Source organism: Aquarana catesbeiana, linkage group LG09 (genome assembly GCF_042186555.1).
Source record: "Aquarana catesbeiana isolate 2022-GZ linkage group LG09, ASM4218655v1, whole genome shotgun sequence".
Classification (NCBI taxonomy): domain Eukaryota; kingdom Metazoa; phylum Chordata; class Amphibia; order Anura; family Ranidae; genus Aquarana; species Aquarana catesbeiana.
The window spans coordinates 314,455,303-314,479,396 of NC_133332.1; the positions used below are offsets into that span (position 1 = coordinate 314,455,303).

The 24,094-nt window shown below is 41.6% G+C and overlaps 1 protein-coding gene across 4 annotated transcripts in view; it reads right to left on the reverse strand.

Annotated features, from left to right (window-relative positions):
- The window catches only part of BRINP1 (BMP/retinoic acid inducible neural specific 1), a 286,234-nt gene that overhangs the window by 87,869 nt on the left and 174,271 nt on the right, over window positions 1–24,094 (reverse strand). For all 4 annotated transcript variants that reach the window (XM_073600696.1, XM_073600693.1, XM_073600694.1 and 1 more), the window contains exon 5: window positions 18,733–18,838. In XM_073600696.1, the coding sequence (XP_073456797.1) occupies window positions 18,733–18,838 (106 nt within the window). The remainder of the gene's footprint in view (window positions 1–18,732; window positions 18,839–24,094) is intronic.

Below are 24,094 nucleotides of genomic sequence, written 5' to 3' on the forward strand. Positions count from 1 at the left end.
TACTTCAGCTAATTGAAGTACAGAGGGTGTTTTTACAGTCCTTTGAAGTGTAAGAAGACAATGACTTTCCTAAGCCCACCCACCGAAAAGACTAGTCAGTTTTCAATGCTTTACTTGCATAACGGCAAGGCATACATCTTCTCACCAATTGCGGTGGTGGTTGTCAGCACTTTCCCCATGTTGGGTACCCTTTATCCTGTCACCAGCACTAGTACCAGGACCTCACCAGATATCCAACAGCTGGAGAATACCACTTGCTGGAATGACTAGATCTCAGTAGGAAGGACCCACCTAGTCCCATGGGGGCCAGTTTCAGGGTATGCCTCCTTTTTTCTCATGCTCTACACCTAAACTCTCCCTCTTTCTAGCTATACCCAATGTTTTTATCCTAGGGGAATGCTCCACCTAGTGGCCAAACGCCAAACTATTCCAACACCCACTTACATATGCATGTATTTAACTTTTTGTAAATATTTATTAGGTTGCTTGTTATCGATCATAGATATGGTCAAAGACAACTGACTACAGTCATATAAAAAAAATGTTGATTATTTGGTCCCGGAGGTGGACGTTTTTTTACAGTACAAAACACATCAACATCTCTCTGCATATTCTGGAACTGTTCAAACACAGGAAGTGTTAGCTGATATGGTAGGTGACTGTATATCGTTTGCCGACATGCAAAAAAAATCAATTTTTTTAGTTGGAGTGGTTGGCTGTCCATATGACTTTAAGACGCATTTGTCAATAAACACTTAAGACTGTTATGATACAATGTGTATGGTCTCTGGTGCTGAAAATTAAAGTCCTATTCATTTACTCAATATATAGATTTTGTATTAGGGATGTCAACATTTGAGCTAAGTCTAAGTTAAGTCTTAAATCCCCATTCTTCTTAAAACTTTTTATATCAATTTTACTGGATTTTTTTTCTTTTTTAGATTTTTTAAACACACTCTGCACTCACAAAAGTCATATTAACTCCTTTCCCGACAATCTCCGATAAAGGCGCTTTAAAATTCTTCATATAGTAATTCCAGATGTCCTTCAGCTTGAGTTACCTCCATTAGTCTTATTTAGTAATGAGTAAGCACTGGTCCATGCATAATCAAGCAGCTATTTGGGAGAATGAAATCTGGCTTGTTTCAAGTTGTGTAAATAACCATCTTCTCAAACTTTCCTCCCGGGGCAGCTCCGGGTTCTTGCCCCTTGTAGGTCAATCTGCTCCAGGTCTTGGTCTTGATTTACAAAGTGTGCAGTGAGATAGGAGGCTATTTAAAAGGACAGTACAGTACAGTGTTTACACACATTCACCAATTCTACACTCTACTGATCCATAAAATGGAAGTCATGGTGTGGAGTCTGGGTGTCAGAGTCAGGGGCCAGGCAGTAGAGAGGATCCCACCGACCAGCTAGATAAGTGAAGCAGCAGGACACTCTGGTGGATGATACAAGCTCACCCGAGGTTCAGAGTCTAAGCACTAACTGGTGTTCACCTGCGCTCCTAAAGGTGGAGATGGGCTTTGCTGCGTGTTAGCACCAGGTTGCAGTCTCCAGGATCACCTCACCAGGAGGTGAGCAAGCCAGGGTTCAGTAGCAGATATAGCAGGTAGGAATCAAGCAAGAGTGTAGTCAGTAAACAAACCAAAGGTCATTAATAAGTGGGCGCAGGTTGGGATCAAGCAGAAGTGTAGTCAAGGAACAAGCCAAAGGTCAGTAACGAGTGGTAGTGGAGATACGAAGGCCGTAGGAGTGACAAGAGCGAGATCTGGCAGATGATACAAGCTCACCCGAGGTGCAGAGTCTAAGCACTAACTGGTGTTCACCTGAGCTCCTAAAGGTGGAGATGGGCTTTGCTGCATGTTAGCACCAGGTTGCAGTCTCCAGGATCACATCAATCACCAGGAGGTGAGCAAGCCGGGATAGAGTAGCAGATATAGCAGGTAGGAATCAAGCAAAGGTGTAGTCAGTAAACAAGCCAAAGGTCATTAATATGTGGACACAGGTTGGGATTAAGCAGAAGCGTAGTCAAGGAACAAGCCAAAGGTCAGTAACGAGTGGTAGTGGAGAAGCGAAGGCCGTAGGAGTGACAAGAGCGAGATATTGGCTGGAGAAAGCACAATAATCTGTCAAAACAGAAAGTGCAAGGGTATGGCTAAAATAGGAAGTTCATGGGAGCAGCAAAGGGTTCAAGGCTCAAGAGAAACAAGGTTCAAGGCGGGATTATTCAAGGAATTGTCCAGGGAGTTGTCCAGCATCTCAGTTGGCTCAGCAAGAAGAGACATCACAAGATACAGCAGAGGTGCAGACCCAAGTCAAGGAACAAGCCAAAGGTCAGTAACGAGTGGTAGTGGAGATACGAAGGCTGTAGGAGTGAGAAGAGCGAGATATTGGCTGGAGAAAGCACAATAATCTGTCAAAACAGGAAGTGCAAAGGCACGGCTAAAATAGGAAGTTCATGGGAGCAGCAAAGGGTTCAAGGCTCACGAGAAACAGGGTTCAAGTCGAGATCATTCAAGGAATTGTCCAGGGAGTTGTCCAGCATCCCAGTTGGCTCAGCAAGAAGAGACATCACAAGATACAGCAGAGGTTCAGACCCAGATCCTGGCAGTGGGATGTCTGTTTTCTACATTTGCTGCATAAAAGTGCTGAGCAGGGACAAGCTGAGTTTGGCCCAAACGCAGTCCGAACCCAGTTTGGCAGAACCAGAAGAAAGATATCACATGGTCCCATTCCTGCCTGCTCAATCAGCAGAGCCCTGGGAATTACCTGCCCCGCAGTTGCATGTATACAGGATGGGGATACTCATGATGTCATTAACTTAATATGGACACATGTTCATTTTGGGTCAACGACATTGACCTAATATGGCCATATGGCTATATTAGGTCAAGCATGTCCTCAGCATCCCTGTCGCTTTCTATATTGCAACTGCAGGTTGGGAATATGCCCTGGGCCTCACTGATCAGACTGGTGAAGATGTGAGAATGCACCTTATTACTGGTTCCAGACCAGAGACCAGAGGCTGGTCGTGTGAATTTTGCAAGTCATTTGACCGTGCTTTCCTTCTCCCAGCCCTGCTTTAAAAATATAAGTTGTAAGGCCACACCTCTGTTTCATTGATGGGCCCCTTGGTGGATCTGAATTCCTTCCATCATCCAACCATGTGCAGGGGATTTTAAAAAAAAATCAGAGACTCCTATTAACAAAACTACATTATTGGATGTTTAATGTGAAGACAAGTTCTATTTCAAATAAATCAGGTCCCTCACTCTCCTGACTGAGTTTGCTTTCAGGTTTGAACCTTCACCATTTGTTCGTCAGAAGCATAGACACATTCTAGCATGTATATCATGTCCATACAGTGAATGTGGTGCAAGGTTGTTCATTTTAAGGTCATTACAAGGACAAGGGGACACTCTTCGCTTCTGGAAGAAAAGATGTCTAACCTCTGCATGCAGAAAGGCTTTTCTTTACCGTAAGAGCTGTAAAAATGTTCAGTACCTACCTCAGGAGCTAGTTCTACCAAGATCAGTAGAATGCTAAAAATGGTGGGTGGATTATAAATAGCTACTAATATATATAATTAATCACACTGTGGTTTGTGGACCTCGGAAACCTCTGAATGCCTCGGGGGGATCGGAATGAAATTTTTTTCCCTGTTGAAGCAAATTGGACTTTATAAGGTTTGTTTGCCTTCCTCTTGATCAACTGTAAGCTTAGGGTTCTATATATACAGGTTTTCCATTTATTTATTAATTTTTTCTATTGGTTGATTGATGAACTTGTACCTGGGTGGCAAATAACAATTTTGCTTGTTTCACTAAGGCAAAAGTATGTTCACAAAATGATTGATCCTGGCAGAGGCATAACTAGAAACATCAGGGCCTACGATGCAAGAAACCATGAAGGGCCCGCCTAACCCAAGCCCAGGGCCCTTCCAACTGATCCCAGGGCACTTTATAGAGTTCCCCCTTACATCAGAGACCACAGAGTTCCCCCTTATATTAGAATCCCCCCCTTACATCAGAGTTGCCAGAGTCCCCTTTACATCAAAGTCCCTCTTTACAGTGCATCAGAGTCCGCAGGGTTTCCCTTTACAGTGCAAGGGGGAACTCTGTGGACCCCGAAGCAAAGGTGAATTCTGCAGACCCTGATGTAAAGGGAGACTCTGTGGACCCTGATGTAAAGAGGAACACCGTGGACCCTGATGAATAGGGGAACTCTGCGGGAACTATGTGGATCCTGATGTAAAGGGGGACATTGTGGACCCTGATGTAAAGGGGGACTCCGTGGACCCTGATGTAACTCTAATAGTAAACCCTAACACAAATTTTTGACCCCTAATCCTAAACCCTAACCTTAATATTAACCTCTAACCTAACAAAAAATAAATAAATAAGTAAATAAATAAATAATAATAAATACATTCACCCCTAACCCTAAACTTGAACCCCTTCCAAAAAAAAAAAGCAAAAAAATGATAAATAAATAATAAATAAAAGCGGATAAAAAAAGCTGAAAAGCTGAGAAACATAGCAACAGGTGATAAAACAGATTATATTATATACTATCACAAATGCCTGCATTTCCTTTCTATTTCTTTTTCCTTGCTTACTCATAATTGTTTTTGCTAGAAAGGTCCGCTTTTGAGCCCTTGTATTGTTCACCTGTGTGATTGTATAGAGCTATAGACGCCCGCCCACTGATTGGGGCTTGTCAGCTCCCGTTGCGTCACCTCCATACTTGTCAGGCCGCAATGCATTTTGCATTCTGTAGTCCGGATGATTGATGTTTTGCGCATGCGCACTAACTCCTGCATGTCTACACTTGGCCAGTGACGTCAGACGCCGGCCCAGTGGCAAGTCTGTATATAAAGCCATAACTCTTGATAGCATTTGTTGCATCAAGGGTGACCTTATATTGCTGAAGGCGGCTCCAGGGTAAATTTGCATCACCTCCATGCTCGTCAGACCGCAGTGCATTTTGGACTCTGTAATCCGGATGATTGATGTTTTGCGCATGCGCACTAACTCCTGCACGTCTACACTTGGCCGGTGACGTCAGACGCCGGCCCAGTGGCAAGTCTGTATATAAAGCCATCACTCTTGATAGCACTTGTTGCATCAAGGGTGACCTTATATTGCTGAAGATGGCTCCAGGGTAAATTTGAATTCAAGCTTAATCATTTCTCTATGCTGGCATCTATTGCATTCTCTTTTCTTTGGACTTATGAGCTAACTTCTCCTGCTTTTGATTAGCTTGCTAATCATATATATGCCTTGCTTGATGCCATCTGTTTAATCTCCTTACTGGTAGGAGACAGGTGATCTGCAGCATGCACTTTAGTTGCTTATGCTTGATAGCTCACATACTTCATTAAATTTCCCCTATACTGGCATATACTAAGAATACGCTTTCTTATGGAATGACTAAGTTAGCTTTATCTATATTAAGATCACATTTAAGCTTAGTGTTACTTATTAATCCCTTTTGATGCCTTTCAGCTTATTTTTCATCTAATCTTTCTGCCAATCAGTATTTCCTAATGTCATACGGCACCCTTGATTTTTCTGCACTTCAATAGTTTGTTAGTGAGTATATTTCTATCTTGAACCATTCAGTCATATCTTAAGTAGGGATGGGCAAACTTTAGCTGTTCGGATGTTCGATGAACAGCCGAACAAACGGGTCGTTCGGCCGTTTGATCGGTCCCCGGAACCACTACGCATTGCGGCGCTGAACAGTGCATTGCAAGCCCTGATTGGCTGAAGCAGTGAAAGCTTCAGCCAATCAGGGAACAGAGCACTGTCAGAGTCATGATTGGATGCTGTCATCATGACTTTATCCAATCATGGCTCATTCCCGCCCCACAGTATTCAGTGTGATTTTGGCGTGGAGAGAGATACAACAGGGCTCTGTTCAGTGCTGTTAGTTAGTTAGTGTGCTATACTGTCCTGTTTTGCTTTAATTGTCAGTATAGAATATTAGTTTAGTGTCTGTCTAGGGATAGTGTGAGTGTAGTGAGGAGGACCATCATTCAGCTTTGCATAGTGTGCAGCTAGAGTAGGGACAGCTCAGATAGTTTCACTGTAGAGTAGTGAGACCGTGTCAGTAATCTTTACATTATTGTATAGCTATAGTAGGGACAGTTTAGATGACAGTTGAATACCGTCTATTTGATTGCGTTACTGCCAGTTTAACGCCATATAGTTCTGTGTGCGTTACTGCCAGTTTAACGCCATATAGTTCTGTGTGCGTTACTGCCAGTTTAACGCCATATAGTTCTGTGTGCGTTACTGCCAGTTTAATGCCATATAGTTCTGTGTGCGTTACTGCCAGTTTAATGCCATATAGTTCTGTGTGCGTTACTGACAGTTTAACACCATATAGTTTTGTGTGTCACTGTACGTTTGGCCTCATTATATTGCAGTATATTATAGTGTATCCGTGGAGGGTGTCTGTGTAGTGTGAGTACTCAAATTAAAGTGCACCAAACATCTTTACGTTGATTAAAGCGCATCCACGTAAAGATTTCAACTTATTTTTTACATTTGCTTATAAGCACTGCCCCCTCCCAATAATATCTGGGAGGACAACAAGGAGAGGCAGACGTTCCCTTGCCATTGTAAGGGGGCCAACAACAAATGTGTCCACAGGCAAAGGTGGACGTGGTGGTCAGTCCTCAGGCAGGGCATCATTTGCTCTGTTTAGTGAGTTTGCCCGTGCTATCCAGCCACAGCATGCAGAGTAGGTGGTGGACTGGCTTACTAAACCTTCCTCATCCTCCTCATCCTCTGTCACACAAGCAGAGACAAGTGCGCAGTCCCCTGCAGTTCGCCAGAGTGGATAAACCTGCCTCCTTGTCCACATCTATTCCTGCCATATCCCCAACATCAGCCATTGTGGAGTCAGCTGAGTTATTTGACCATAGCGTCATCCACTTGCCCCTTGATGATGCCCAGCCATTACTGGATTCAGATGTTGGTTCTGAGGTTGAGAATGAATGGAACATGAGCCTAGAGAGAGGGAGGAACACTGGTAGACAAATTGGCATTCATGTTCCCCAAGCCACAGCATATTGCCAAGTTGTCTCCAGTGGTAATGATGAAGATGGAGGAGATGGAGATGATGATGATGAGGTTACTGATGCGACTTGGGTGCCCGATAGAGCAGAGGAGGAAACTGAAGGTGAGGCGGCACAACCCCAAGGAGGCCGACATCAAGAAAGAGTAGAGAGCAGCCATCCTATTCCATCACATTCTGCAGCTGTTATCTCCCGGCCCACCCCCCAAAGCTCAGCTGTCTGGGCCTTTTTCAGCACATCTGCAGCAGATCGCACTGTTGCTATCTGCAAACTGTGTCACAGGCACATCAAACGTGGCAAAAACACCAACCATATGCCTATCATTGCAAGTTCTTTTGCCTTCATCAAGAGCACCTCTATAGGGTTTTGGTGGGAAGGCGCCCCCGACACCCAAAGACCAATTTTTCTGCACCTGTTTGACAGGTACATATCATTGCAATTTTTTTCCAGCAAGGCCAGTGCTTGCTTTCATCAGGAGTACCTTTATAGGTTTACGGTGAGAAGGCGCCACCGACACCCAAAGACCAATTTTTACACACCCGTTACTTCTATCCAAAGTCAATGTGACAACAGAATGTATCCAAAAAATCTCTAATCTTGTTCCCAGTGCACTACATTGTGGCCCCATCATACACACTGGCTCCTCAGCTGTTTCTGAGCAAAATAAAGGCAGCTTGCAGGGAAAATGTAATTTTTTTTGGCTTTAGAAATGCAATTATTGCTGCAGCCGATTCCAGACATGGTACAGATCTGCCACTTTACAGGTAGACTAAGGGGACCCACCAGGCACTATATTGGAAGGAATTTTTTCATTTTTAGGCTTTCACAATAAAAATAAAAACATCACTGCTTTAAAAATGATGTTTTTCACAAACTTTTTTTTTTATTGATACATTTCCCCCGGGGCAGGACCCGGACCCCTATAACCATTGTATGCCCAATTACTTATTGGGCATATAAGCCTTCAAAATGGGCACTTTTGATTTTTGACGTCCGGGTCCCATTGACTTTAATGGGGTTCGTTATTCACGTCCGAACTTTTGCGGTGTTCGGAAGTTCTGGTTCGGCCCATTCCTAATCTTAAGCTGCTATCACCTGTCCATCATTATTTACCAATTGTTTGGCAGGTGAACTTATAATTCATTAAAGCTTTATCTACTTTATAGTTGGTCAGATCGAATCCTGTCTGACCGTCTTTTTTTCCCCCAGTTGGTCAGGCGTTCGCATTGAAGCTTTTGGGAGTTTTATGTGGTGTGGCCAACAATAGCGACAAATGTCTTGATTTTTTGATTTTCTTAAGACATGATCATATATTGTAAATATTATGTTATAAATGTATTCTATTTTACATTTAGTGGTCTGTATTGTGTCACTTAATATTACCCCTGAGGAAGCCCACGGTGGCGAAACATGTTGGGATAAATTCCATAACTGCCACCATCTACACAAAAAGATGCTTCCTTGTATGCATATGTCTATCTAAGCTGTATTATTGTTCATGTTGTTCAATAACAACCATTTGAAAATTTTATTCTGTACGTCTTAATAAAAATATTTTACTTTTATGCTTAATATCTTTTTTTACTGTATCAGCACCTAAAACATCGCTCCAAAAAATATCCCTCTGTCTATACAGATTATATTTTTCTCTATTGGCTAATTAAAAAACTGCAAAGCTCAAAAACCTTTTTAAAACGCGCATACAAACGCTAAAAAAAAAAAAAAAAAATACCCGAAAAAACGTTAAAAAAATGCAAAGCTCGGGTGTGAATGCAGCCTTAGAGATGGACAATTATGTAAAATTCCCAAAAGTTTGATGACGCCTGACCATCACAACTACTGTATATGTATTTGTTGGACGTTTCATTTCAAAGCCATGGGGGGTATTAATGTGGAGTTTCCCCTCTTTTCTGCTATAACGTCCTCTTCTGGGAAGGATTTCCACAAGACTTTGGAAGGTATTTGTGGAAAATATTGCCTAATTTGCCAAAAAAAAAAAAAAAGAAGAGAGATGCATTTGTGAGGTCAGGTACTGATGTTGTCGGAGAAGGCTTGGCTTAGAACCAGCTTTCAAATTGATTCTGAAGGAACTCTTGCATGTCCCTCGCCGCTATAGAAAAATATTGTCACCTGCCTCTGTGATCTGTCAACGCTCCTGGAATTTTTTTTTTTATAAACTTCGACATTTCTTTGTCTGCCGCTCAAATCTTGCAAAGTCCCTCGCTCTCTGTTGAATTGAACGGATTGCTATTCTTCTCTGTAAGCCTTTTGTGGCCATGGGTTATTATTAATGTCTAGATGGCCAGGCCAAAGTTAGCTGTCTCCTCACGTGTAGATTAAGTTAAATAAAACCGCACAACTAATCTGTCTACCCTAAAAAATGTTACACCGAAGGAGATATACAGTATGTCTTTAATTTAGTACTTTGTTTTATTAAAGTGGATCTTCGCCCACCCTCCTCTGCCTTTTTTTAACCTCTGCTTATTTGGTTGTGGGTCCTGCACAGTTAAGGTTCTCACCCGCCCAGAGTGTCCAGCTTTATTCGACTGAGATCCTCTTCTCCTCTGCCCCCCCACCTTGATCCAACAACGCCAACATCTTGGGTGACATCAGTGGGAAGCTGCCAGCTCTTCTGGGTTCAGCCTGGCGGCACTTCCTTCCACTGGCATTATTCCTTCCACTGACACCATTGATGGGGCATAATCCCCCCCCCCCCCCGCTGATACCAATGATGGAGCACTATAACTCCTCCAACTGATCACCGGTGCTATGAATTTTTGACCCCCCCCACCACCAAGTCTTGAGGCATTGTTTACTCCCACTGACATTGAGACCTTTTCTAATCCTACTGGCCACAGTCTGGCCCACCTAAAGTCTGAAGGACAGAAAACTAGCTCTTTTTTGTTTGGAAAGTTTAGAGACCCTCAGTCTAAACTATCACTTTGTACTTATCATCAGCAAAAGTGTCCCGTAACCCATGATCAGTTCTCATGCAGCTTGTGCCGAATCCTTTACAGAGCTAAATCAAGACCAAAAACGAAAGGAATTACAGGTATAAGAGCAGGTTTCTACCAGGGCAAATGGTAAAGGAAAACTTTGGTCCTTGGTGTACTATATTTTTATAAATCAACTCCTGCAGAGAAGAATTATTATTAATATTAGAGATATTTGCTTTTGCCAAGCTTGCAATAATGGAGTGGTGTCATCTTCTTGATGGAGCCAGTCATGTTAGAGATATTAGAGATCTTTGCTTTTGTCAACCTTGCAATAATGGAGTGCTGTCATCTTCTTGATGGAGCCAGTCATGTTAGAGATATTACAGATCTTTGCTTTTGTCAAGCTTGCAACAGAGGAGTGGTGTCATCTTCTTGATGGAGCCAGTCATGTTGGAGATTTAGAGATCTTTGCTTTTGTCAAGCTTGCAATAATGGAGTGGTGTCATCTTCTCGATGGAGCCAGTCATGTTAGAGATATTAGAGATCTTTGCTTTTGTCAAGCTTGCAATAATGGAGTGGTGTCATCTTCTCGATGGAGCCAGTCCTGTTAGAGATATTAGAGATCTTTGCTTTTGTCAAGCTTGCAACAGAGGAGCAGTGTCATCTTCTTGATGGAGCCAGTCATGTTATGCCCCGTACACACGATCAGACATTCCAAAAAAACGTGGACTTTAGTTCGGAGGATTGTTGGCTCCAACTTGTCTTGCATACACACGGTCACATAAATGTTGGCCAACAATTATGAACGTAGTGACCTACAAGACGTACGCGATGTCTCCATTACGAACGCTAGTTTTACAAGACCGAGCGCTTACGGCTCGTACTTGATTGCGAACATGCGTGGACTTGTGTACACACGATAGGAAAGTCCAGCAACAAAAATTCCTTGGCGGAAAATTTGAGAACCTGCTAGCCAACATTTGTTGGGAGGAAAGTCCAGTCGGACTTACCACCAACAAGCTCACATCCAACATTTCCCGTCGGAAAATCCAATCGCGTGTACGCAGAATTAGAGGTGTTAGAGATATTTGCTGTTGTCAAGCTTGCAATAGAGGAGTGGTGTCATCTTCTTGATGGAGCCAGTCCTCCTCCAACCACCATTCATACAGAATAAAAACATCTTCAACTTTTACAAACTGTAGGACTCCCATCAAGTCAGCTCTGGGTTATGGAATTCTCTCTTCTCAGAACAGAGAAACATTGAGAAACATTCATCTTCCAAGAGGACTTGCTTAGGTTACTTCCCTCGAATGAGGTTCTCTTATAACAGTCACATCAGTGAATCTCTGGATCATTGTAATTCTTGTATCTGGGCTTTATTCCAAAGTCTTTTTTTTTTTATGCTTCTCTTCACGTACCAGTCACCAATACAGGCTATGCCAGACATCATGGTGTGCTGGAAGAGACTTGGCAGATACTTCTTAGGTCATCATCTCACTACAAAAAAAAAAAAATGGCCAAGATAAACGTGTTCCAGCCATTTCTCTACAGGACAGCGAGACAATACCGGTGGAACTGTAAGAGAGGGAGAGTTTTTTTTAAGGAGTTGGTAGTTCCTATTTACTATTAAATATTGTCTTTCTAAGGGGGAGCCTACTAAGCCCGTCTCTTGGTTAAAAGCTAGAATACAGCATAGGCACCTGCTGCCTTTGGCCAAACTGGGTGGTAAGTAAATATAAAGTCTTCTGAATGCACCAAGGCAGTTCCTGGGCTAACAGACTTGTTTCCGGTCCTATAGGGCAGCCTTTTTTCAACCAGGGTGCCCCAGGTGCCTTGAGGTGTCTTCAGGAGTTGCCTTGGCAAAATGCCTAAAAACTGCCCAAAAACGGTATACAAGCCGGCGTGTGGATAAAGGTTGCCTTTTAGTTACACTAAGCCTTGTGCACCATGACAACCTTCTAGCTGCTGGTGTCCTAACGACCAACGACATCGTCGGTTGATAAGGAGGGTGTCAGTTGCCTGCATGGCCATCCTTGTTTGACCCTCCCCCTGCCCTTCTCCATTATTGTTGTGATGGAGAAAAACCGAGGGAGAAGAGAAACATTGGAATACTAGTCAGTACCAGTTTGCAAAAGTGTGTTTGCTTTGAAAGAATAAATCACCTCTAACGTTGGGTGTCCTACTTGGACGTGTGGATGTTGCTGCATTGTGTAAAGCTATTAGAATAGCTTTTACATTTTAGAATGGGGTGCCTCGAGACTGTTCATAATTTTTAAAGGGTTCCTCCAATGAAAAAAGGTTGAGAAGCTCTACTATAATGCACTTTGTTACTGCAATCAGCAATTTTCACGGCCACTCTGGTCGTGACTACAGTCCTTTTGGTAGGATTTGTCTGTTGTGATGGCATGTGCTAGTGCAGTGATCTCCAAACTGAGGGCCAGGGGCCAGATGTAGCCTTTTGCTTGCCTTTATCCGGCCCTTGGGGAACTTTTCCTCCCGCTGACATTAACAATGGGGCATTATTCCTCCCACTGACACCAATAATGAATAATGAGGTACTATTCCTCCAACTGATACCACTGAAGGGGCACCATTCCTCCCACTGAGATCAATAGTGGGACACTATTCCTTGGGGCAATGGGGCATAATTCCTGCCACTGACTCCAATAATGGGGTGCTATTTCTCCCCCTGATAACAACAATGGGGCGCTTTTCCTTCCACTGACATCAATAGTGGGACATTATTCCTTCCACTGATACCAATGATGGGGCACTATTCCCCCCACTGATACGAATGATGGGACACTATTCCTACCACTATTACCAATGATGGGGCACTATTCCTCCCACTGATACCAATGATGGGGCACTATTCCTCCCACTGATACCAATGATGGGACACTATTCCTCCCACTGATACCAATGATGGGGCACTATTCCTCCCACTGATACCAATGATGGGACACTATTCCTCCCACTGATACCAATGATGGGGCACTATTCCTCCCACTGATACCAATGATGGGGCACTATTCCTCCCAATGGTATCAATGATGGGGCACTATTCCTCCCACTGATACCAATGATGGGGCACTATTCCTCCCACTAATATCAATTATGGGGCACTATTCCTCCCGCCGATAAAAACAATGGGGCACTATTCCTCCCACTAACACCAACAATGGGGAACTATTCCTCCCACTGATACTAATTATGGGGCACTATTCCTCCCACTGATACTAATTATGGGGCACTATTCCTCCCACTGATACCAACAATAGGGCACTATTCCTCCCACTGATACCAATGATGGAGCACTATTCCTCCCACTAGTATCAATGATGGGGTACTATTCCTCCCACTGATACCAATGATGAGACAATATTCCTCCCACTGAAACCAACAATGGGGCACTATTCCTCCCACTGGTATCAATGATGGGGCACTGTTCCTCCCTGTAGTATTAATGATGGGGCACTGTTCCTCCTACTGATACTATCAATGGGGCACAACTCCTCCCATTGATACCAATGATGCTAATACGAGTTATTGGGGCACTACTCCTTTTTCTACTGACCACCAACCCCGAGGCCATGTTTATTCTCACTGGTGTTGGGCCTGAGTCTTTTTCTACCCCCTCTGGCCACAATCTGGCCCCCCTAAAGTCCCAAGGACAGTAAACTGGCCATTCGTTTGAAAAGTTTGGTTATCCCAGGTCTAGTCAACCGTGAAAATACTCTCAACGCAGAAAGCAGCAGGCAGGGCTAGGCGTGGCCAGCTACTGGTTGACATGTGACAGACTTGTGACAATGCCTATAAAGCCACACCCTCTGGGATGTCTTCTTAACCCATCGTAGTGCAAGCAGGCACAGATTACATAAGGGGGACAACGCTGCTCTGAACCAAGGAGCAGTGCAGCCGTGTTGTCACACCATCACAAGAAGCTTCAGTAGATGACCTTCACTGGTTGGTTTGGTAGTCATTTGGGAGGTTTTGCAGGGAGTTGTTGGAAAAGTGTAACTAAAGATGTACTTATAATTTTTTTTTTTTTTTTAATGGGAAGCCATAATTATTCTTAAAAAAAATTCTAGCTTGAAATTTGCCCGTCTCTAACTTCTCGCGCACTCCTTGCACTTAAAGCTAATAAAAGCTTTCTTCCAAGGTTCCTGATTTACATACAAGTTAGTATCCACAACCATCCACATTGCCCAGGGGCACTGCAGTTAATCATATTTAGATAGTAAGGAATCAACACTTTCTTATATTACAGATTGCAATATATAATTAATTTTTTTTTTCGGGGCCAAGTATAATTACATTGATTGTACATGGTGAGTTCAATTTACATTAGGGAGAAAGGAAAACCAGACATCGGCAATGTAATAGATTTCATGGAATCATACTAGGTGAAGTACATAAAATATGTTCAAAGTCAATACCGAACGAACCAAGAAATTTTATTGTCTGGAGCTTGTTCTCAATTCCGCCCAGAGAAGCTTCACATTATGAGTTATTATTGTAACATTTTTTGGGAAAGTAATTTCTTGCTTTTTATATTTTCACGTGTTTGATATTCTAGGTTTTCATTACTTCACTCGGGGTCATAGCTACACACAATGGGGGGTGACCCAAGGCAAACGTTTAATGGTGCAACCAGGTCACACAGCAAAATGTTGATGGGACTCCATAGGGACCTCTTGCTGTGGCGCTGGAGGGTGTCAACCGTGACAATACGTGTTACTGATCTCAAAAAAAGGTATGACTAAATCAAAGACAGCTAGTTGGAGATCTTTCAGCATAGTCGGTACCCTACTAGGATCCAGGGATGAGTTGTGCAGGAAAGACTGTTGCCATCACTTTGGTGGAACATTTCAAGCCTTCTTCTTCTTCCACATCCTCCATTTTCAACTTGACTACAGTGGGGGGGGTTTCAACTGTTTGCAAAGAGCGCATGAAAACTAAATAGCGTGCATGCGCCATTTTCAGTGCTGAACATCTGGAAGAGTGGCTTGGTGCATTATTAGTTTCATGTCTGTGGTCACTCCTTCCATGTCGGGCTGTAAACTCTTCAGACTACCCTCACGTGACGGACCCAACCGGGACTGGGGCTTTTGTAGGGGACTGCAGGCCTGGCTTTTAAGGGAACACTACTCTTTGGGAGGTGCATGCCTGGGGTACCCAGAGCCGACCCTACCGTGGGTCCCAGTGGGTCCATTGGACCGAGGCAGCACTTTGAGAGGGGCAGCAAATTGAACCACGGCCACCTCTCCATCTCTTCTATTTATTCAGAAAATTGAAGACCAAGATTTTTTTACCAGCAGTTTTGTGTGTCATGATGACAACTGCCCCCCAGGCTGCTCCACCTGCCCCTATACTACCCTAGCCTGCCCCTATACTGCCCCCCTAGCCTGCCCCTATACTGCCTTAGCCTGACCATATACTACCCTAGCCTGTCCATATAATACCCTAGCCTGTCTATATACTACCCTACCCTGTCCGTATACTACCCTAGCCTGTCTATATACTACCCTAGCCTACCCCTATACTGCCTTAGCCGGTCCATATACTACTCTAGCCTTTCTATATACTACCCTAGCCTGTCTATATACTACCCTAGCCTGCCCCTATACTGCCTTAGCCTGTCCATATACTACCCTAGTCTGTCTATATACTACCCTAGCCTGTCCATATACTAACCCAGTCTGTCTATATACTACCCTAGCCTATCCATATACTACCCTAGCCTGTCTATATACTACCCTAGCCTGCCCCTATACTGCCTTAGCCTGTCTATATACTACCCTAGCCTGTCCATATACTACCCTAACCTATCTATACACTACCCTAGCCTGTCTATATACTACCCTAGCCTGCCCCTATACTGCCTTTGCCTATCCATATACTACCCTAGCCTGTCCCTATACTACCCTAGCCTGTCCATATACTACCCTAGCCTGTCTATATACTACCCTAGCCTGTCTATATACTATCCTAGCCTGTCCATATACTACCCTAGCCTGCCTATATACTACCCTAGCCTGTCTATATACTACCCTAACCTGACTATATACTACCCTAACCTGTCTATATATTACCCTAGCCTGCCCCTATACTGCCTTAGCCTGTTCTTATACTACCCTAGCCTGTCTATATACTACCCTAGCCTGTCCATATACTACTCTAGCCTGTCTATATACTACCCTAGCCTGTCTATATACTACCCTAGCTTGCCCCTATACTGCCTTAGCCTGTCCATATACTACCCTAGCCTGTCTATATACTACCCTAGCCTGTCTATATACTACCCTAGCCTGCCCCTATACTATCCTAGCCTGTCCATATACTACCCTAGCCTGTCCATATATTACCCTAGCCTGCCCCTATACTATCCTAGCCTGTCTATATTCTGCCCTACACTGCCCTAGCCCGCCTCTATACTGCCCTAGCCCACCCCTTGAAATTGAACACAATGATATGTCATATAATTTTGCATATAGACAAGGTGCTGTTGCATGTAAATTTGACTTCCTGATACATTTAATTTTAGTTTAAATTATCATGATATAAAATTATGGATGCGGGGCCTTTTGGTGGGCGTGATTTTAGTTGGGGGGGGCAGCATTTCATTCTTGGACCCAGGCAGCACAATGTCTTGGGCCAGCCCCTGGGGAGACCCTTGGAGTGGTCTTGCTTCTGACTGAAGTCCATGTTTCCCCAAAACATACAAACTCTGGGAACTGAAGGACCAACATACATGTGTGGGACCTCTATGCCCAAACCAGCAATGATTGCTTTAGACTGTGGGACTCAGAGCAGATGTCAATATGATCAGCTCAAAGCAACCTGATACTGGGGTCTCCTGTTAAAATCGGTTACATATGTCTCCCCAATTGTGTGCCTCCTAGGTGTGCATTTCCATTGTTAATTGAGTCACCTATTGTTTCTGTCTATCTGATCATCTCTTGGAAAGGTGATTAATATTGTGACCACTTTATCTTGTGGGATGTTTATGCTTATGATAATATGTAATGTACTTTGTATCCAGGGTTGTGGGCTTGGTGCCGAACGGTCTGGGTGGCCACTGAGTCACCTAGGAGGCTAGTTGTTTAACTTAATGTTTATGTTGATTGTTCCTTAGCTATGTTAATTATATTCCTGGTTACAATTTGTATTGTCATGCTAATATCCCCAAGAGGGGAATGGAATGTCCTCCTAAGGGGCTATAAAGTATGGGTCTGAGTTTTAATAAAGGGAGTTCCAGTTTGCGTCTAAGCTAGTGTTGCTTAGTCTTGGGTGCTCAGCTATAATACCCAGTTCCTGGATCCAGACTGGAGGAAGCCATATCTTGACTGAGGCACCCAAGCTGGGTGCTGGATGGTTCTGTCAAACCTCGTAATACAGATATAGGTAGACAAAGGTAAAGGAAGACACAAGAAAGAGAGACCCATAAATAATCAGCACCTGATCCCACACCAATATAATTATCCTCATATAATGTTTCCTAGAGAGGAAGATATTCATCCATAATTACAGTTCATATAAGGTAATGGATGGGCCCGGGTACTCTCAGCGTGTTTCCCAGAATTTACCTGCTTCCTCAAGAGTCCAACAGGTGTGGACAAGTTGATGTTACTATCAGAAAGGGTTCCCCCTTGAAAGATATTCATCCATAATTACAGTTCGTATAAGGTGCTGGATGGGCGGGTACTCTCAACATGTTTCCCAGAATTTACCTGCTTCCTCAAGAGTCCAACAGGTGTGGACAAGATGGCGTTACTATCAGAAAGGGTTTCCCATTGAATGCAGGCATTCGGGCCACAAGGCCAGGCACACAGCAACCAAAGCAGAGAGAATTACGGGTAACACAGCCACATAAACATTATTTTACCCCTAGTAATTACTGAACCTCATCCATACCAGATGATGGCCTTCCGTGTTGTGCCAGCCATCTGGTGAGACTGTCTTCCCATTTATCACCATAGTGATCCATTATTGACTCTTTATCAGGTGGAGTACCATGTTTGTTGCCCTTAACAATAAAATATGCTCCAGTAGATGCCTTTTGCCACATTGTCTAAGCCCTGATAAAGAAGGATTTTTTGTCCGCCGAAACGCGTTGGTTGCCTTTTGTGTTTCTGTTGTACTTATGATATTAATAAGGGACTTTTTAGGTCTTCAGCACAGATGAATTAGTAAATCCAAAAGGAAGAAAGCAGGCGGTCACTGTGAATATATCCAACGCAAGTGTCGATTTATTGTTCAGACAGGCAACAAAACGACACTTCCATTTACATTTTACAAGGGAGTGCCTTTGGCGCTCCTCCTTTAGGACTCAATGGCAGTTTGGGATGGGGGGAGTGATCCCCTACTTGACTTTTGTCACCTAGTCAGCTGGGGGTGGGGGGGGACGATGTAGTGACCTTGCTGTTAAATCTCTTTTCATTTACAAATTTGTTTTCACAAAAGCTCATTTAAAAAAAAATAATATGCATGAACCCTTTTTTGAATTGGAGTGTGAATTGATACAATAATTGATGCAGGAATCATACACATAGGGAAAGTAAATTATAATTTCGGCTTACCAAAATTTTCTGATCTACAGGAAAAATTGCATGTTTTTTTTTAAAGAATAATAATTTTTAGCCTGATTTATTATTATTTTTTTCAAGTTGCCTTATATTATAAGTTTGGACAATCCATATTACTCACCCTGAAGATGCAGTTTGCTTTCTGTGCTTTGCAACAGCACCGAACTGACTGAATCGAGATTGTCATAGCTGCTACATCCCAGCGGGCCAGTACGGGTTTCCGTGACCTACAGACACAAATGTGAGATGGTCATAAATCTACAAACTCATCATTCTTTCACTATATTCTTTACACTTTAAAGAGAAATCCGACCCTAAATGTATCTCTCCCCACTAGCTCTTTATTCTGTATTACAAAGAAACATTATTTGCTTAGCCATAAAAGTTGAGCTCAACCTGTCACGGCAATAACCGGAGCAAGCAAATGTGTCCTTGCTACAGTCCCAAGCAGCAGATTTTGGTGAAATTTGATTTTGCTGGGGTTTTTTTTGTTTTTTTTTTATTTAGAGGGGTTTTAATTTTCTTTATTGCAATTTTATTTTGTTGTATGCTTTTTGTATTTGTGTTTTGTCTTTTTTCTTTCTTTTTGTTTTTTTTTTTTTTTGTTGACCATTTGCAACTGTTGCTTTTGTTTCTGTTTGGTTGATCTTTGAATTTGTTGTTTTTCCTTTTTTTATTGTAGTTGACTGTTGTCTAATGTTGCTTTTTTTAAATTTATTTAGAGGGGTTTAATTGTCTTTATTTCAGTTTTATTTCATTTTATGCTTTTTGTATTTGTGTTTAGTCTTTTTTCTTTCTTTTCGTTTTTGTTTTTCTTTTGTTGACCATTTGCAACTGCTGCTTTTGTTTTAGTTTGTTTGATCTTTAGTTGACTGTTGTCTAATGTTGCTTTTTTTTTATTTATTTAGAGGGGTTTTAATTGTCTTTATTGCAGTTTTATTTCATTTATGCTTTTTGTATTTGTGTTTAGTCTTTTTTCTTTCTCTTTTTTGTTGACCATTTGCAATTGTTGCTTTTGTTTTGTTTTTTTTTTGTTGATCTTTGAATTTGCTGTTTTTCCTTTTTGTATTGTAGTTGACTGTTGTCTAATGTTGCTTTTTTTAATTTATTTAGAGGCGTTTTAATTGTCCTTATTGCAGTTTTCTTTCATTTTATGCTTTTTGTATTTGTGTTTTGTCTTTTTTCTTTCTTTTTTTGTTGTTGACCATTTGCAACTGTTGCTTTTGTTTTTGTTTGGTTGATCTTTGAATTTGTTGTTTTTCCTTTTTTTATTGTAGTTGACTGTTGTCTAATGTTGCTTTTTTTTTATTTATTGAGAGGGGTTTTCATTGTCTTTATTGCAGTTTTATTTCATTGTATGCTTTTTGTATTTGTGTTTAGTCTTTTTTCTTTCTTTTCGTTTTTGTTTTTCTTTTGTTGACCATTTGCAACTGCTGCTCAAGACCTACCTCTTCTAAGAAGCTGGACAACACAGGACGGATCTAGCGCCTTGAGGCGATTCAGTTCGCATTTGCAGCGCTATACAAATCATTCATTTGTTCATTCATTCATATATTGCCAAAAGTATTGGGACGCCTGCCTTTAGACGCACATGAACTTTAATGGCATCCCAGTCTTAGTCCGTAGGGTTCAATATTGAGTTGACCCGCCCTTTGCAGTTATAACAGCTTCAACTCTTCTGGGAGGGCCGTCCACAAGGTTTAGGAGTGTGTCTATGGGGATGTTTGACCATTCCTCCAGAAGAGCATTTGTGAGGTCAGGCACTGATGCTGGACGAGAAGGCCCGGCTCACAGTCTCCACTCTAATTCATCCCAAAGCTGTTCTATCGGGTTGAGGTCAGGATTCTGTGCAGGCCAGTCAAGTTCCTCCACCCCAAACTCGCTCATCCATGTCTTTATGGACCTTGCTTTGTACACTGGTGTGCAGTCGTGTTGGAACAGCAGGGGGCCATCCCCAAACTGTTGCCACAAAGTTGGGAGCATGAAATTGTCCAAAATGTCTTGGTATGCTGACGTCTTAAAAATTCCTTTTTTACTGGAACTAAGGGGCGAAGCCCAACCCCTGAAAAACAACCCCACACCATAATCCCCCCTCCACCAAATGATTTGGACCAGTGCACAAAGCAAGGTCCATAAAGACAAGGATGAGCGAGTTTGGGATGGAGGAACTTGACTGGCCTCACCTCAACCTGATAAAACACCTTTGGAATGAATTTGAGCTGAGACTGCGAGCCAAGTGCAGGCCAGTCAAGTTCCTCCACCTCAAACTCGCTCATCTATGTCTTTATGGACCTTCCTTTGTGCACTGGTTCAAATCATTTGATGGATGGGGGGATTATGATGTGGGGGGTTGTTCTTCAGGGGTTGGGCTTGGCCCCTTAGTTCCAGTGAAGGGAACTCTTAAGGCATCAGCATACCAAGACATTTTGGACAATTTAATGCTCCCAACTTTGTGGGGACAGTTTGGGGATGGCCCCTTCCTGTTCCAACATGACTGCCCACCAGTGCACAAAGCAAGTCCTGTATGGACCCAGCTCTGTGGTCGTCTGCCAGTCCTCTCTCCTCTCTCACAAGCTTGGCTGAGAGCAGAGGGAGCCATTGGCTCCTGCTGCTGTCAGTCAAATCCTGCGAGCAGAGCGCGGGGGGTTGTGGGGGGGGGGTTGGTTGAGCTGCACTGTGTGTGTCAATAGTCCAGCTTGGGATCAAGCCTGGCACATCTGCCCCTATAACATGTGCTTGCTATGGGGCAGACACAGAAGAGGAGGACCCTGGGGCACCGGCGGACTACCCAATAAGACAAGGTTCAGGGCTGCTCTGTGCAATAACAGCATTGCATAGAGCAGGTGAGTAGAACATGTTAAATATTATTATAATTTTTTTAATTTTTTTTAAATGTCGGTAAAACCACTTTGAGGCTTAGCCCTGGACTACACTCTGCTTCATTCCAAAGTAGAAAACTATATAACAAGAAAATAATTAATAATGAATAGTGAACAAGTGCATGGTTAAAAGAAGTTTAAAGTATTTCCCAAGGCTGAGTAAAAAATCATCATTTATCAAGTATTCAGTAAAAAAAAAAAAAAAAAAAAACCCTCATATGTAGTTTTAGGTGCAAATGTTGTAGGTTGCTCCTGGACTTTTAATGAGCGAGGGATTATTATACGAGGCGCCAATTACAATATACACAAATTGCTTCCTCAAGTTTATCTTTAATACCCATGGATTAGTTTTATGTTCCTCCGGGCATCGACTCTCTTGCGTGTGACCTTAATTCTTAATAAAAAAAATATATATATATATATATGTATATATGTGTATATATATATATGTATATATGTGTATATATATATGCATATGCTCTTTAGCTAGAAGATAAAAAAAGATTATTAGGCAAATGAAAAGAAAATAAGAAATAGAAATGCTTAATAAAAAGTATGTGTATATGTGTATATATATATATATATATATATATATATATATATATATATATATATATATATATATATATATATATATATATATATTTTTTTTTTTTTTTTCTTTTTTATTATTTTTATTAAGAATTAAGGTCATACGCAAGTATATGTATGTGTATAAATAAATATATATATATATATATATATATATATACATATACACATACTTGCATATGATCTTAATTCTCTAAAATATATATATATATATATATATATATATATATATATATATATTTGCGTATGACCTTCATTCTTATTAAAAATAAATAAATATATATATATATATTTATTATACATTTCTTCTATTTTTTTTCATTTGCCTAATAATCTTTTTTTTATCTTCTAGCTAAAGGGCATATATATATATATATTTATATATATATATATATATTTTTTTTTTTTTAATGATATTTTCTATGTTACGTTGATTTTTCTATATTAATTAAATGGGAATGTTTACGGTTATATATGTTACAATTAAAAAAAAAATATATATATATAAATATATATATATATATATATATATATATATACTTGCGTATGACCTTATATCTTAATAAAAATAAATAAATACATAATAAATAAATATATATATATATATATATATATATATATATATATATATATATATATATATATATATATATATATATATATACACACACACATATACACATACATTTTTTATTAAGCATTTCTATTTCTTCTATTTCTTCTATTTTTTTCATTTGCTTAATAATCTTTTTTTTCTTTTTTATCTTCTAGCTAAAGGGCATACGCGTATATATATATATATATTCTGATGATATTTTCTATGTTACGTTGACTTTTTCTATATTAATTACATGGGAAAGTTTACGGTTATAAATAAAAGGGCATGGATTTATACTTTGCAAACTAGGGATGAAATTGGTTTTGGATGGATTTAAGTTGGGTGGATTCCAGTGTTATAATGGAATCCTGATTTATATTACGCAGAGCTAATGGTTGGTTGAGAATTTGTAGACCCGTATTTTATGAAGTCAGTGTTAATTAAAGTGCCGGAAGATTACTAATGAGTAATTTTTAATTGTTTCCATGGGTTAGAGTTGGATGTTTACTATATAAATCTCGTGGAAAATGTAATAAATTTAAGATGTTTTAATGTGTCTTTTTATGTTGGTGAACACAGTAAGACCGCTATAGAGAAAGCCATTCATTTATAGAGTTGTGTTGAGTAGCCTTAGGTCAGGACACTGGGGGGGTCTTTATGTTTTTGAAATAGTACATAAAGACGGAGATGTCCACCTTCCCGGTCATTCTATCCTATCCTTTCCCTGTCCCCCCACCTTTCCTGGGGCTGTTGGGTTCAACGCCCTTTTTTTCTACATTCCCTCAGTTAGACCAATAGTGTTGGGCGAACCTTTCGGCCCCAGCATGATGTGGGGCCAAACATTGGCTGTTCGCCCTGTTCAGGGAACACCCCCGAATTTGCCAAAAACGCCCTGCGCTGCACAGTGCATTTTTGCGCCCTGATGGGCAAAGCTTTGCCCAATCAGGGAGCAGAAAAATCTGGTTGTTAAGGGGCCGGGAAGCTGGCCGTGGCGTCCTTGACAACCGATGAGTCATCAGATGTCAATGGGCTTCCCTGCTGGCAGCTGCATAAAAAAAATAATTTGCAAGTAAAAAATAGAAAAAAAATAATGGCGTGGGGTCCCCCCCCCGAAAACGTAAGCGACCCAACATGCATCGGTCTGTGACATCACAAGGGGGAGCGGCGCCACCAGGTGACGTCATCAGGTGGCCCCACCCTTACCTATATAAGAACTGTCAAAGGGCAGAGGCGGCATTCGGCAGGTTTTTTTTCTTTTTCGGGTGCGGCGAGCGGCGTGATTGGCGATGGATTTTCATTGGGGGACACTGTTTTTTATTTTTTTTAAAAGGACTTATTAATAAAAAAAACTGTCTCTGTGTTTTTATTACTTTTTGACACTTTTTTGGTGAATGGGTAGGGGTGCTATGTACCCG